The sequence below is a fragment of the Colletotrichum navitas genome (genome assembly GCF_030913465.1).
Source record: "Colletotrichum navitas strain CBS 125086 chromosome Unknown LY79scaffold_172, whole genome shotgun sequence".
Taxonomy (NCBI): Eukaryota; Fungi; Ascomycota; class Sordariomycetes; order Glomerellales; family Glomerellaceae; genus Colletotrichum; species Colletotrichum navitas.
This window is the reverse complement of record NW_026850718.1, coordinates 34427-46585: the sequence shown is the minus strand read 5'-3', so window position 1 is coordinate 46585 and position 12159 is coordinate 34427. Positions and strand designations below refer to the sequence as shown.

The 12159-nt window shown below is 25.4% G+C and overlaps 1 protein-coding gene across 1 annotated transcript; it reads left to right on the top strand.

The window, feature by feature from the left end:
• Positions 1 to 10160: 10160 nt before the first annotated feature.
• LY79DRAFT_572984 (Chloroperoxidase) lies at positions 10161 to 11274 on the top strand. The gene is made up of 3 exons (XM_060559419.1): positions 10161 to 10445; positions 10515 to 11036; positions 11115 to 11274. Exons 1-3 carry the CDS (start codon positions 10352 to 10354, stop codon positions 11243 to 11245), a joined length of 747 nt encoding a protein of 248 aa, XP_060407241.1. The 5' UTR covers positions 10161 to 10351; the 3' UTR covers positions 11246 to 11274.
• Positions 11275 to 12159: the final 885 nt, after the last annotated feature.

Sequence of the window (12159 nt, the reverse complement as noted above, 5' to 3'; positions counted from 1 at the left end):
TAGTAAGCTTACTCTTTACTAAAAAGGCTAAGGTAAAAAGCTTTAACTTATTAATAAGAATTACCTACTGCTTAGTAAAATTATATCTAGTAATACATCTATAGTGTATATATTACTTCTATTTACTAACCTAAAGCCTACTTTAACTATTTAGTTACTACTTAACACTAATTACCTATAGTAAAAGAGATTAAAGCTCTTAATTACTAAATTAAGTAGTAAGTTAATAACCTTAACTATAGCCTATAATTCTTACTAATTAACCTTATAACTACTAAGCTCTTTATATTTATTAATAGCTTATTTATAAATAACTATAACCTTACTTTCTAACTTAGCTTTATTATAATTTTATTAATAAATAAATTATTAAGTAACCTACTACTAATAGTAAAAGCTTTAAATTAACTAGTAATATTATTTACTTTAGTTTAATAAAGTATAAAAGAGTTATATATAGTGTACTTACCTCTAAGGTCTATAGAATAGTTACTAGCGCTAATATTACCTATATAATTAGTACTACCTTTATAATAATTACTAACTACCTTAAACTACTATAAATACCTATAATACTCTACACTAACTTATATTTACTTTATAAGTGCCTTATAAAGCTTAGTACTATAAAGAAGAAGTAACTTATAATAAATATTATAGCTCTTTACTAGTTATATAAACACTATAAGATTTTTAAGATATAATAAATTTATAGTAGTAATAACCTAGTAAATAAATTTATAAAGTTATTACTAAATAATATATTAAAGAAGCTAGTTAGTAATAAGTAGTTAGAGATATAGATAAATAAATAGGTTTCTTATATATAATAGACTATATAAGTAAAAAGTATTAAATACTTTTTAGCTTCTTGTTTTTATTATATTTTTTAGCTATTCTTTTAGATATAAATAATAAGGGATTTCTAGTACTATAGAAAGTTACTAGTATTATAATATTAACTATTATAGATAAATATTAGAGTTATTAGGTTAACCCTAATAACTTATTACTAGTAAATCCTTAGATATTTAGCTATAGATTCTCTAAGGATTTATAGGTAATAAGTTAGTTATTTAACTAACTAACCTATAATAATTATCCTTCTTTTCTTTATATATAATAGAGAACTATAGTTACCCCTATTATTTATTAATTACTACTAATATATATAGTTAACTATATTAACTTATCCTTTAGTGTTACTAACAATATTATATTTATATTATATTATATTATATTTATATTATATTTTTATATTATATTATATTTTATATTTTTTTAAACTCTCTAATACTTTTTATAATCCCCTTTATAACTATAGTATTAACCTAGCTTAATAATAGGTTATTTACCTTTTACTATTTATATATCTTTAGCTTAGTAAAAAATAAATTACTTATAGTAATAATCTATTTTTATTTTATTACTTTATTATTAATAGTTAGTAGTACTAGCTAAATAGGCTTTTAGCTTTACTACTTTATTTACTAGCTAACTAAAAGGTTATTTTAGCTTATAAGGTTAGCTTTATATTACCTTTAGTGCTTAGTGTTTTACTTTATAATATATTTAGCTAATGTAAGTACTCTAAAGTACTCTAGGAGCTCCTTTTTACTATCTAGATTAATAAATTACTAGACTTTATATTAGGTAGTATAAAAGTAAAGCTTTATATACTATAAGAACTAATCTTTATATATAGTTAAAAGGCTATAAAGGTAAATATTAGTTAGTAGACTTACTATTACTTCTAAAGGTATTATAAGTATAAAATAAAGTTAAAAAAAAGTATTAGTTTTAAGAAAAGTATTTCTAAGTATATACTACTTTATAATAGTAAGGGTTATTATTACTTATAAATTAAGTTAAAGCTAGGCTTATAACTATTATTAAGTAATATATTTAGAAGGTAATTTATATAGTTAAAAGTAGCTTATTTCTTTTATTTATAGTACTATAATTTATATTCCTTAAATATTACCTTACTAAGTAGATTCTACTATAAGTATCTATATTTAGAAGTAAAGGTTAGATTAATAAGTAATATTATTCTAGAAAGTAGTGTTAGTTAGTAATATCCTATATAATATAGTGCCTTAAGGAACTTAAGGAGTAAGTAGACTAAATAAACACTAAAGTTATACTTTTTAATAAAAAGTCTAATAACCTTAATATATTAACTACTTTTAAGAGTAGCCTATTTAAAGAGTTAATAAACAAGGTTAACTAAATAGCTACTAAGCTTAATAAACAAAAGGCTATAGTTAATATTAGTAACACTAAGGGATAAGTTAATATAGTTTACTATATATATTAGTAGTAATTAATAAATGATTAAGGTAACTATAGTTCTTTATTATATATAAAGAAAAGAAGAATAATTATTATAGGTTAGTTAGTTAAATAACTAACTTATTATCTATAAATCCTTAGAGAATCTATAGCTAAATATCTAAGGACTTACTAGTAATAAGTTATTATAGTTAACCTAATAACTCTAATATTTATTTATAATAGTTAATATTATAACACTAGTAACTTTCTATAGTGCTAGAAATCCCCTATTATTTATATCTAAAATAATAGCTAAAAAATATAATAAAAACAAGAAGCTAAAAAGTATTTAATACTTTTTATTTATATACCTTATTATATATAAAAAACCTATTTATTTATCTATATCTTTAACTACCTATTACTAACTAGCTTCTCTAATATATTATTTAGTAATAACTTTATAAATTTATCTACTAGGTTATTACTACTATAAATCTACTATATCTTATAAATCTTATAGTGTTTATATAATAGTAAAAAGCTATAATATCTATTATAAGTTACTTCTTTTTTATAGTACTAAGCTTTATAAGGTACTTATAAAGTAAGTATAAGTTAGCATAAAGTATTATAGGTATTTATAGTAGTTTAAGGTAGTTAGTAATTATTATAAAAGTAGTACTAATTATATAAGTAACGTTAGCACTAGTAATTATCTTATAGACCTTAGAGGTAAGTATACTATATATAACTTTTTATACTTTATTAAACTAAAGTAAATAATATTATTAGTTAACTTAAAGCTTTTACTATTAGTAGTAGGTTACTTAATAATTTATTTATTAATAAGAACTATAATAAAGCTAAGTTAAGAGGTAAAGTTATAGTTATTTATAAATAAGCTATTAATAAATATAAAAAGCTTAGTAGTTATAAGGTTAATTAATAAAAATTATAGGCTATAGTTAAGGTTATTAATTTACTATTTAACTTAGTAGTTTAAAGCTTTAATCTCCTCTACTATAGGTAATTAGTGTTAAGTATAACTAAATAGTTAAAGTAAGCTTTAGGTTAATAAATAAAGTAATATATATACTATAGGTATATTACTAGATATAATCTTACTAAGTAGTAAGTAATTTCTTATTAATAAGCTAAAGCTTTTTACCTTAGCCTTTTTAATAAAGGGTAAGCTTACTATTAGTAGTAATAAATAATATACTATATTAAAGATAATAAAGTTATTAGCTATAAGTAACTACTTAGGTTTTACTATAAAAGTAGCCTTCTTAAGCTTCTTTTTTTATAAGTAAAGAATTTACTATTTATAAGGCTAATTATATTATTTATTTATATATTAATTAATCTAAAGTTACTATTATTAGGTAATAATATTAATAAGTAAAGATTAAAGGTTAATAAATCTATCTAGAGATTCTCTTTATAATAGTAGTTATAAGTTACTTACTAGTAGTTTCTACCTTTATAATACTATATAATAGCTTAGTTACTATTATTATTATATTTATAAGGTAAAATAGTAAATTTATATAGGTAGGTAAATAAAAATAATATAATTTAATATATTATAATTAGGTATATACTTAGGTAATATTATATAACTAGAGAAGAAATCTATATTAAAGTAGTAAAAAGGTAAAGTAAGTATTAATTACTAAGCTATTTACTAGATAGTAAGTAACTATATAAGAATATTTCTTTACTATTATCTATATAGCCTTAGATAATAAGCTATAATTTCTTATAAGGCTACTTTTTTTACTTTTTACTTTATAGACTATATATAACTTAAATATATAGGTATTACTATAGGATTTCTTATTATAAGTAATAATATAAAATATACTATAGTTAATAAAGGCTTTTACTTCTACCTTATTAAATTCTTTAAAGGGTTTACTAGGTATAGTAATAATCTCTTTCTTATATAGTTTAATAGTAAGTATATAGTCTACTTTTTCTTTATAGTTAAGAACACTATAGTTATAGTAAAGTATATCTCTATAAAGAATATAGGTATTAGGTTCTTTTATAAGTAACTATAGTATTATTATAGTAGTTTATTATTAATAATAATAGTATTATATACTTCTTTTTAGTATTAGGTATCTCTATAAGGTCTTCTTATACTTATATAGTATATATAGGATTATCTTTACTTATATAAAGTAGCTAGTAGGTTTATTAGTATAAAGAGGTCTAGTTAACCTTCCTCTATATAGTAAGGTTTTACTATAGTAACCTAAAGTTATATAGGCTATAAGGTAAATTAATAGTATAAGTAGTACTATTATTAATAATAAGGTAAAATAGGCCTTACTAGCTATATTTCTTATACTATATATAGATAAAGAATTAAAGGGTAAAGTAATAGTATTAGTTAAATCTAGGCTATTATATATAGCTAGTACTTTATAAAGCTATTACTTTATATAGATTTAGTATACTATAGTTATTACTTTCTTAATTACTTTAGTATACTATATAGTAGTTATAGTAAGTAGTAACTTATTAGTTATTTAAGAGTATATACTAAAAATAAAGAGAGTTAAGACAAGGCTATTTAGGCTAATAGTATTATTAATTACTTTAATAGTAAGTTAAAGAGTAACTTTAGGTTTAGTACTAGTTTTTTATAAATAATCTTATAGGTGTTATAAAAAGGTATATAATAGTACTTAACTTTACTAATACTATAATAGGCTTTAATAAGTACTTCTTTTACTTTAATAAATAACCTATAAGTAGTATATTTAAACTTACTAAAGTAAAATTTAAGCTAGTGTTAGTTATTATTTAATTAAGTAAGCTAAATATATATTAATCTAGTATATCTATAGTACTTCTTATATATACTTATAATAATAATTATAAAATCTTACTATATTAAACACTATTACTATATTAACTATATAAAGTACTAGTTTATTATTATTAAAATATATTAATTAATAAGATCTTATAGTTAAACTTATTATTATTATATAGTATAAACTTAAAATAACTAAGGCCTTTAGAGTATAATTAGTAGTAGTAGTAGTACTTATTAATAGCTTTAATTAATAAAAAAGAGGTTTTTCTTTAGTCTGTTTAAGTAACTTATAAAGGCACTAAATAAATAAGTAGCTAAATTACTAGTAGATTTAGTGTAATTTACTATCTATTAGGTATTACCTAGTAATACTTTTCTCTAGTAGTTATAGAAGTATCTATAAGTAACTAAATTAATAAATAATAAGTATAATATTATTACCTTAGATTAGCTAGTTAATAAGGTTATTAAATTTTATACTATAATAGTCTATATCCTTTAAGTAATAAGGAAATAAAGTATTAGTAGTTATTATATAAAAAACAAGGTTACTAAGTAGTATAAGTATATTAATTACCTCTAGAGATTTAAAGTAATTACTACTACTAAAGTAAATATTTACTTTATTTACTTAAGTAGTATTTATAGATATTTTTTTACTTAAGTAATACTAAAGGGTAAAGTATTACTTATAGCTAGTAGTTAATTTCTTAGCTACACTAGTATTAAGTATAATACTATAAAGAGTTACTACTAAATAGTACTTATTAAGTATAAATATCTTATTAGTTTTTATAGTCTTACTAAGTAATAGCTTCTTTAGTAGGTTTTATAGGTAAATATATAGGTAGTTACCTAGTTATATAACTTAAAGAATATAGTTAGGCTATTAATTAATAGTTATATAAAGAAAGTAATAAATATAAAAATACTATATCTTTATAGTTATTATTATTATTAATAGGTTATTTTTATTATTATTTACTTCTTAAAATAACTTAAATTATAACCTTTATAATTAAAAAAAAGTAGTTAAAGATAGCTAATAAAGCTTATATAAAGTAAGTGCTTTTATACTAGTTAAATAAGGATTACTACTCTTCTCTAGTGTACTTAGTTAACTAATAACTAGGCTTACTATAAATAAAGTACTTCTTACTTAATTTATTACTATACTAGTTATTACTATAGTAGTTACTTTATAAAGAACCTTATATTTACTATAGATTAATATAATTATTATAGTTACTATTATACTTATAGTTAACCTAAAACTACTTATCTTCTATAGTTAATTCTTTTATAAGGTATTATATAAATAGCTTATAATAAAGTAAAGTATTTACTACTTTATTATATAGTTATATATAAAGGCTATAGAATATAGCTAGTAAGTTAAGAAAGGCTATAGTATACTTAAGTATACTATAGTAATAAGTAATAAAGTACTTATAATAATCCTTATCCTTAGGTAAACTATTATAAGTAGTTACTTTAACTAGCTTAATAACCTTTTTAATAAGTAACTTAAGAATCTTAAGCTTATTTTTACTATAGTTTTTATAAGTAATTAAGTTAAATAATATATAGTAAAGCTTAGTAATATAGGCTAAGTGTACTTTATTACCTTTAAATTATTCTTTAAGCTTTACTATTAAAGTATTAAAATTACTTACCTATTAGTAAAAAGTAAAAGTATAATACTCTTATAGTTTACCTTAGAGTATTACTTAAATTACTACTTTATAGTAGTCTTATATTATACTTACCTAAATATAAAGGTTATAGAATAATAGTAATTTTAAGTTAATAGTCTTATACTAGCTACTAGTATACTTTATAGCTTAGTTATTAAAGTATATCTTTATAAGGTTACTTATTTACTTTAGTATTAACTTTAATATTACTATTAATATTACTATAGTTAATAAAAGCTCCTATAGTAGTACTATAGTTATTATATATAGGCTATTAATTTTAGCTATTATATAGGGTTTTAGTGTTAATATAGGTAGTAGTAAGGTAAATATTAGGTTATTATAAAAGGTTTAGTAGCTAGTTACTAATAATAGGTATACTTTAACTATTTTTACTTTATATATAATTATCTTATAGCCTTTAATATCTTTAATAAAGTTAAGGTCTTTAAGATATTCTCTAAAGTTATATAATAATCTCTTAATAATAGTAATTATCTTATTAGTCTATTAAGTACCTTCCTTTTATTAAAAGGTATTAAATATATATTAAGTAATTAATAAGTATTTACTATAGTTAACTTATACTCTATAGTTAACAAGGAAGTTATATAGACCTATTAAGACCTTTAGGTTAATAGCCTTAAAGTTACTTATAAGCTAGTTAGTAAGGTCTTCTTATATATAGTAAAGTAATTTACTACTAAAGTAGTTATTATACTTAAATTTACTAAAGTAAAATATAATAATAGTATTAAGTATAAAAGACTATTACTTCTTTATAAGGTTAATTAGTAACCTTATAATATAATTTTTTTTTATTAGTATAAAAGAATATACTATATAAAGGTAAAAAGTATAGTAATAATATTATTTATTACTACTATTTTCTTTATTATATTAAGTAGTATATTATATTTACTATAAATCTTTTTTTCTTATTACCTTATAAGTAAAATTATAGTAACTTATAAGCTTTACTTACTTATAAGCTTATCTTGTTTACTTATTTTAGCTTAAGTCTTTTATTTATAGGCGTAGTATTATTTACTATTATCCTTTATTAGCCTAATAACCTCTTAAATATAGGTATTTCTTTTAGTAGACTAAAAGGTATATACGTTTATTAGAGAGATTACTACTAGTAGTATAAATAACTAAGGAAAAATATACTCTTATAGGTAAATAACTTAAAGAAAAACAATAGGCTATTATATTAGCTACTTATTAATACTATTAGTTAGTAAAAAGAGAGAAAATAATAAGCTATAATATTAGTAACTTATTAATACTATTAGTTAGTAAAAGGAGGATATATATAAGAAAAAGAAGTTAGTAAGCTAAAAAGCTTATAATAAATAGGATATAGTAAATAATTACTAGTTAGCTATAGGTATATAAAGTAAGGGGTTTTTTATAGTTAAAAGTACTTCTCTAAAGGTAATAAAGCTTATATAATAGACGTAAATTAATAAGATTTTTACTAGTTAAGAAGACTAGTTATAGATCTATTAATTAACCTATTATAATAGATAATTAGTATAATATTATAGTAAAAGTATTTATAAAGGTATTTTTTAGTCTTTGCTTACTCTAGGTATATAAATAATTAACTAGTAATAATTACCTCTTCTTATAGTCCTTACTAATCTATAGTTTAGATAGTAAAGTTAACCTATATAGTTAATAGTAAAGTTAACTACTACTTAGTGTTAGTAATACTAAAGAATAAGTTAATATAGTTAACTATATATATTAGTAGTAATTAATAAATAATTAAGGTAACTATAGTTCTTTATTATATATAAAGAAAAAAAGGATAATTATTATAGGTTAGTTAGTTAAATAACTAACTTATTACCTATAAATCCTTAGAGAATCTATAGCTAAATATCTAAGGATTTACTAGCAATAAGTTATTAGGGTTAACCTAATAACTCTAATCTTTATCTACAATAGTTAATATTATAATAGTTAACCTTTAAGTCTTAGCTACTTAGCCTAAGGTTACTACTTTAATAACCTAGGGTAGCTAAGCTAATAAATACTACTATAATATTAATAATAATAATATAACCTAGGTACTACTAAAGGCTAAATAATCTTAATAAAACTTTAAAAATAATAAGTAATAAAGTTATTATATAAGAAGAAAAGTAATTTTTATACTTTATATTTATATATACTATTATAAAATATATATTTTTTTAGTAAAAAAGAATAAAGTTCTTTAAAAGAGAGGCACTTATTATAAGATAAGTGCCTTATATAGTAAATAAATAAGTAAAATATAGGATTACCTTATTAGTATATATCTAAGTATATACCTAGAGATATATATCCTATTACTTATTACCTTCTATAAGGAAAAGTAACTTTAATAAATAACCTACACTTATACTTAGCTTTTGTCCTATATTATTTATTTAGCTCCTTGTTATTACTTGCCTTGTTTTACTACTCTACTATTATACTTTACCTTTATACTATATTACTTTATATTACCTATTATAGCCTTACTTCTCCTATTAGATCTATAATAGCTAGTAAAAAGGCTATATTAAATATACTACTAGTTATTACTATACTTTTATTTATTTAGTAAAATTTACTTTTTTTATAATTACTTTATTAATTTATATTTTTATTTTAAGATTTTTATAGATTAGGTCTAAGAATTATAAGACCTATCTATTAATTTATATATTATTATTATTAGATATTGTTATAGTATAAGTAGTTTTCCTATGTTTTACTATTCTTCTTTTCCTTTATTAGGTAGTAGATGCCTTGCCTTTTCTTAATATCTATATATTAATTCTTAAAATAATATAGTTTACTTACTATAATTATTTACTTACTATATATATATATTAGGTCTTTTTTATTTAACTATATTAATATAATAATTAAATATAAATTATAAGTAATATTTAAAATAATTAGTTATAATAATTATACAAAAAGAAGAAATATAAAATAAGATATATATAAACCCTATTTTAATACTATAAAAGAGTAAATAGTAAAAGATCTATATTATCTAAGGACCTAGAGAGTATATCTATTAAATTAATCTTTAGCCTTATATTAAACTCTCCTTAACCTTAACCTTATATATTTTCCTATTAGAGTATAGCTAATATTAGACTATTATTAGTTTTACTAATTGAGCCTTTACTGTAATAGGCCACTTACTATACATGTACCTTAGGTCATTTCTGACTTTTAGACTAGTGTTCCCTGTAGGTTACTGTACCTAGGAATCCGGGGGTTCTGAGCCACTTTCGGCCAGCCCGCTGTGGGGTGGACGCTTGGAGAGCCTATTGTAGCCCTGCCTTGCTTGCACGCGCATGATTCCCTTGTCTAAATCAGAAGGCTCTGCCGATTAGAGCAAGAAGTATACCTAGCTTCTGTGTCCGGCCGCGCAAGGTCGTTTCTGTTAATTATTCCTTTGGATCTAGTCCGCTCTTTCTTTGGTCCAAGTAGCCTCCTGTCATCTGTTGCATGTTTCTTCTTTATAGTCCGCTTTCGTTCCACAATGCGCCTCAGTCTTTTCCCCCTCGCCCTCTTCGCGTCCTCGGCGCTGTGCCAGGACGCGGCGCACCAGTGGCAGGCTCCGGTCAGCGGTGATCGTGAGTCTCTCTGCAACAAGTCCCCAATCCCCGCGCGCAGCGCCAACTGACAAAACAAAACGCACGTAGGCCGATCACCGTGCCCCCTCCTTAACAGTCTCGCCAACCACGGCTACCTTCCCCGTAACGGCATGGATATCTCGGTGGACGCGCTTATTGACGGCATGCACGCCGGGCTCAACCTCCGCGAGGACGCGAAGCTCTTCTTCCGCCTACAGGGTAACAAAGCCGTCAGCGCCTCATCGACTGGCAACAAGGAGACCTTCCACCTAAACGATCTAAACAAACACGATCTCATCGAGCACGACGCATCGCTTAGCCGGGCCGACATCTTCTTCGGCGACAACTGGTCCTTCAATCAGACCATCTTTGACGAGACCAAGTCGCACTGGCCATCGGAGACCATCTCCATTATGGACGCCGCCACGGCGCTGGTGGCGCGGCAGAAGAGTGCTGAGGCAGTTAACCCCGAGTTCAACCTGCCGCTTGACGGATACACGAATTCGCTTGGTCAGACCGCCATGTACCTAGGCTTGTTCGGCAACTACGACAACGGAAACGCTAACAGGACTTGGGTAGAGTACTTTTTTGGTGAGTGCTCTGCCTTATCGGCTTCACCAGCCTGTACGTGGCCCTGAGAGTATTGTCGCTAACTTGGAGTTCTCACAGAGAATGAGAGGCTCCCCTACGAGCTTGGTTGGAAGAGACGCTCTGATGACGACAAGATCCCAGCCACAGGCATCTTGGCCCTGACGACTCAGGTTGCAGTAAACTACTTGGCAGTCAAGATTGGCCTGTAGATAGTAATATACTTTATTTAATGAATAAACGTAATAACTTCATAGGAAAGGTCTAGGGTTTATAGCCTTGTATTGTATATGTATAGAGTTTACCAACAGCGGCTTTTACTCCTGCCTTTGAGTGTCAGATTGGCAGTCAACCCACGATGGCCGCAGGGGCCTTTGATGTCAGGAGACAATAGTACGTATATTGCGGCAGTCGAAGCTGCAGAGTCGCCCTTGTTGTCTCATCCAGTGGGCTCTCAATCGGGCGGTGACAACGACAAGATCTCGTCATGCCGGGATGCAGTATGGACTAGTGTTGATCTGGTTAGCAGAGGTCATATCAGGGGGGGGGGGGGGGGGGGGGGAATAGCAGAAGAATCAGACGGATCCTCAAAACAACTTGGCTACTACATAGACCTTGTCCCTGGAGATCTCTATATCCTGTCTCGCACATGCGCCCTTACTATTAGTGGGCTGCGTTGTAAGCTTTATAAGCCTTATCACCAGCTTAAAGCACGAAAACTTGAGCGTCAGCATTAACGTGAAAAGCATGGGCGTAGAGATGACGCTAGCCTCTCTGATCTTGAGCGCCAGGATAAAGATTGCGTTCAAGGCCTAGGCAGAGGTGAGGCGTATACTAAGAAGGTATCCTCTGCGCAGTGTGCTGTTGCAAGTGACTGCCACGTATGTAGAGGCTGCGAACTGGCAGATGAGGCAGCATGTAGAGTTTGGGCGACTAACAACACAGAGTAGAAGAGGCAGATTGTCGATATCATGGGGGCATGTACATGCTTGTGTCCAGGGAAGCCAGCTACCGCCAATAAAGACCCCCCTGCGGCTTCCGTGAGGGTGCACTGCAATCTAGAGACAGTACAGCACCAATGCTTCCCTTGAATCAAGTTCTGGTCCCCACGGAGAGTGTTGCACAG

Excerpts from the sequence above, each read along its gene's own strand:
- LY79DRAFT_572984 (XM_060559419.1), top strand. The coding sequence starts at position 10,352 with ATGCGCCTCAGTCTTTTCCCCCTCGCCCTCTTCGCGTCCTCGGCGCTG. Across the intron at positions 10,446-10,514 it reads GGCTCCGGTCAGCGGTGATC|GCCGATCACCGTGCCCCCTC; the intron begins GTGAGTCTCTCT and ends AAACGCACGTAG. Across the intron at positions 11,037-11,114 it reads TTGGGTAGAGTACTTTTTTG|AGAATGAGAGGCTCCCCTAC; the intron begins GTGAGTGCTCTG and ends GAGTTCTCACAG.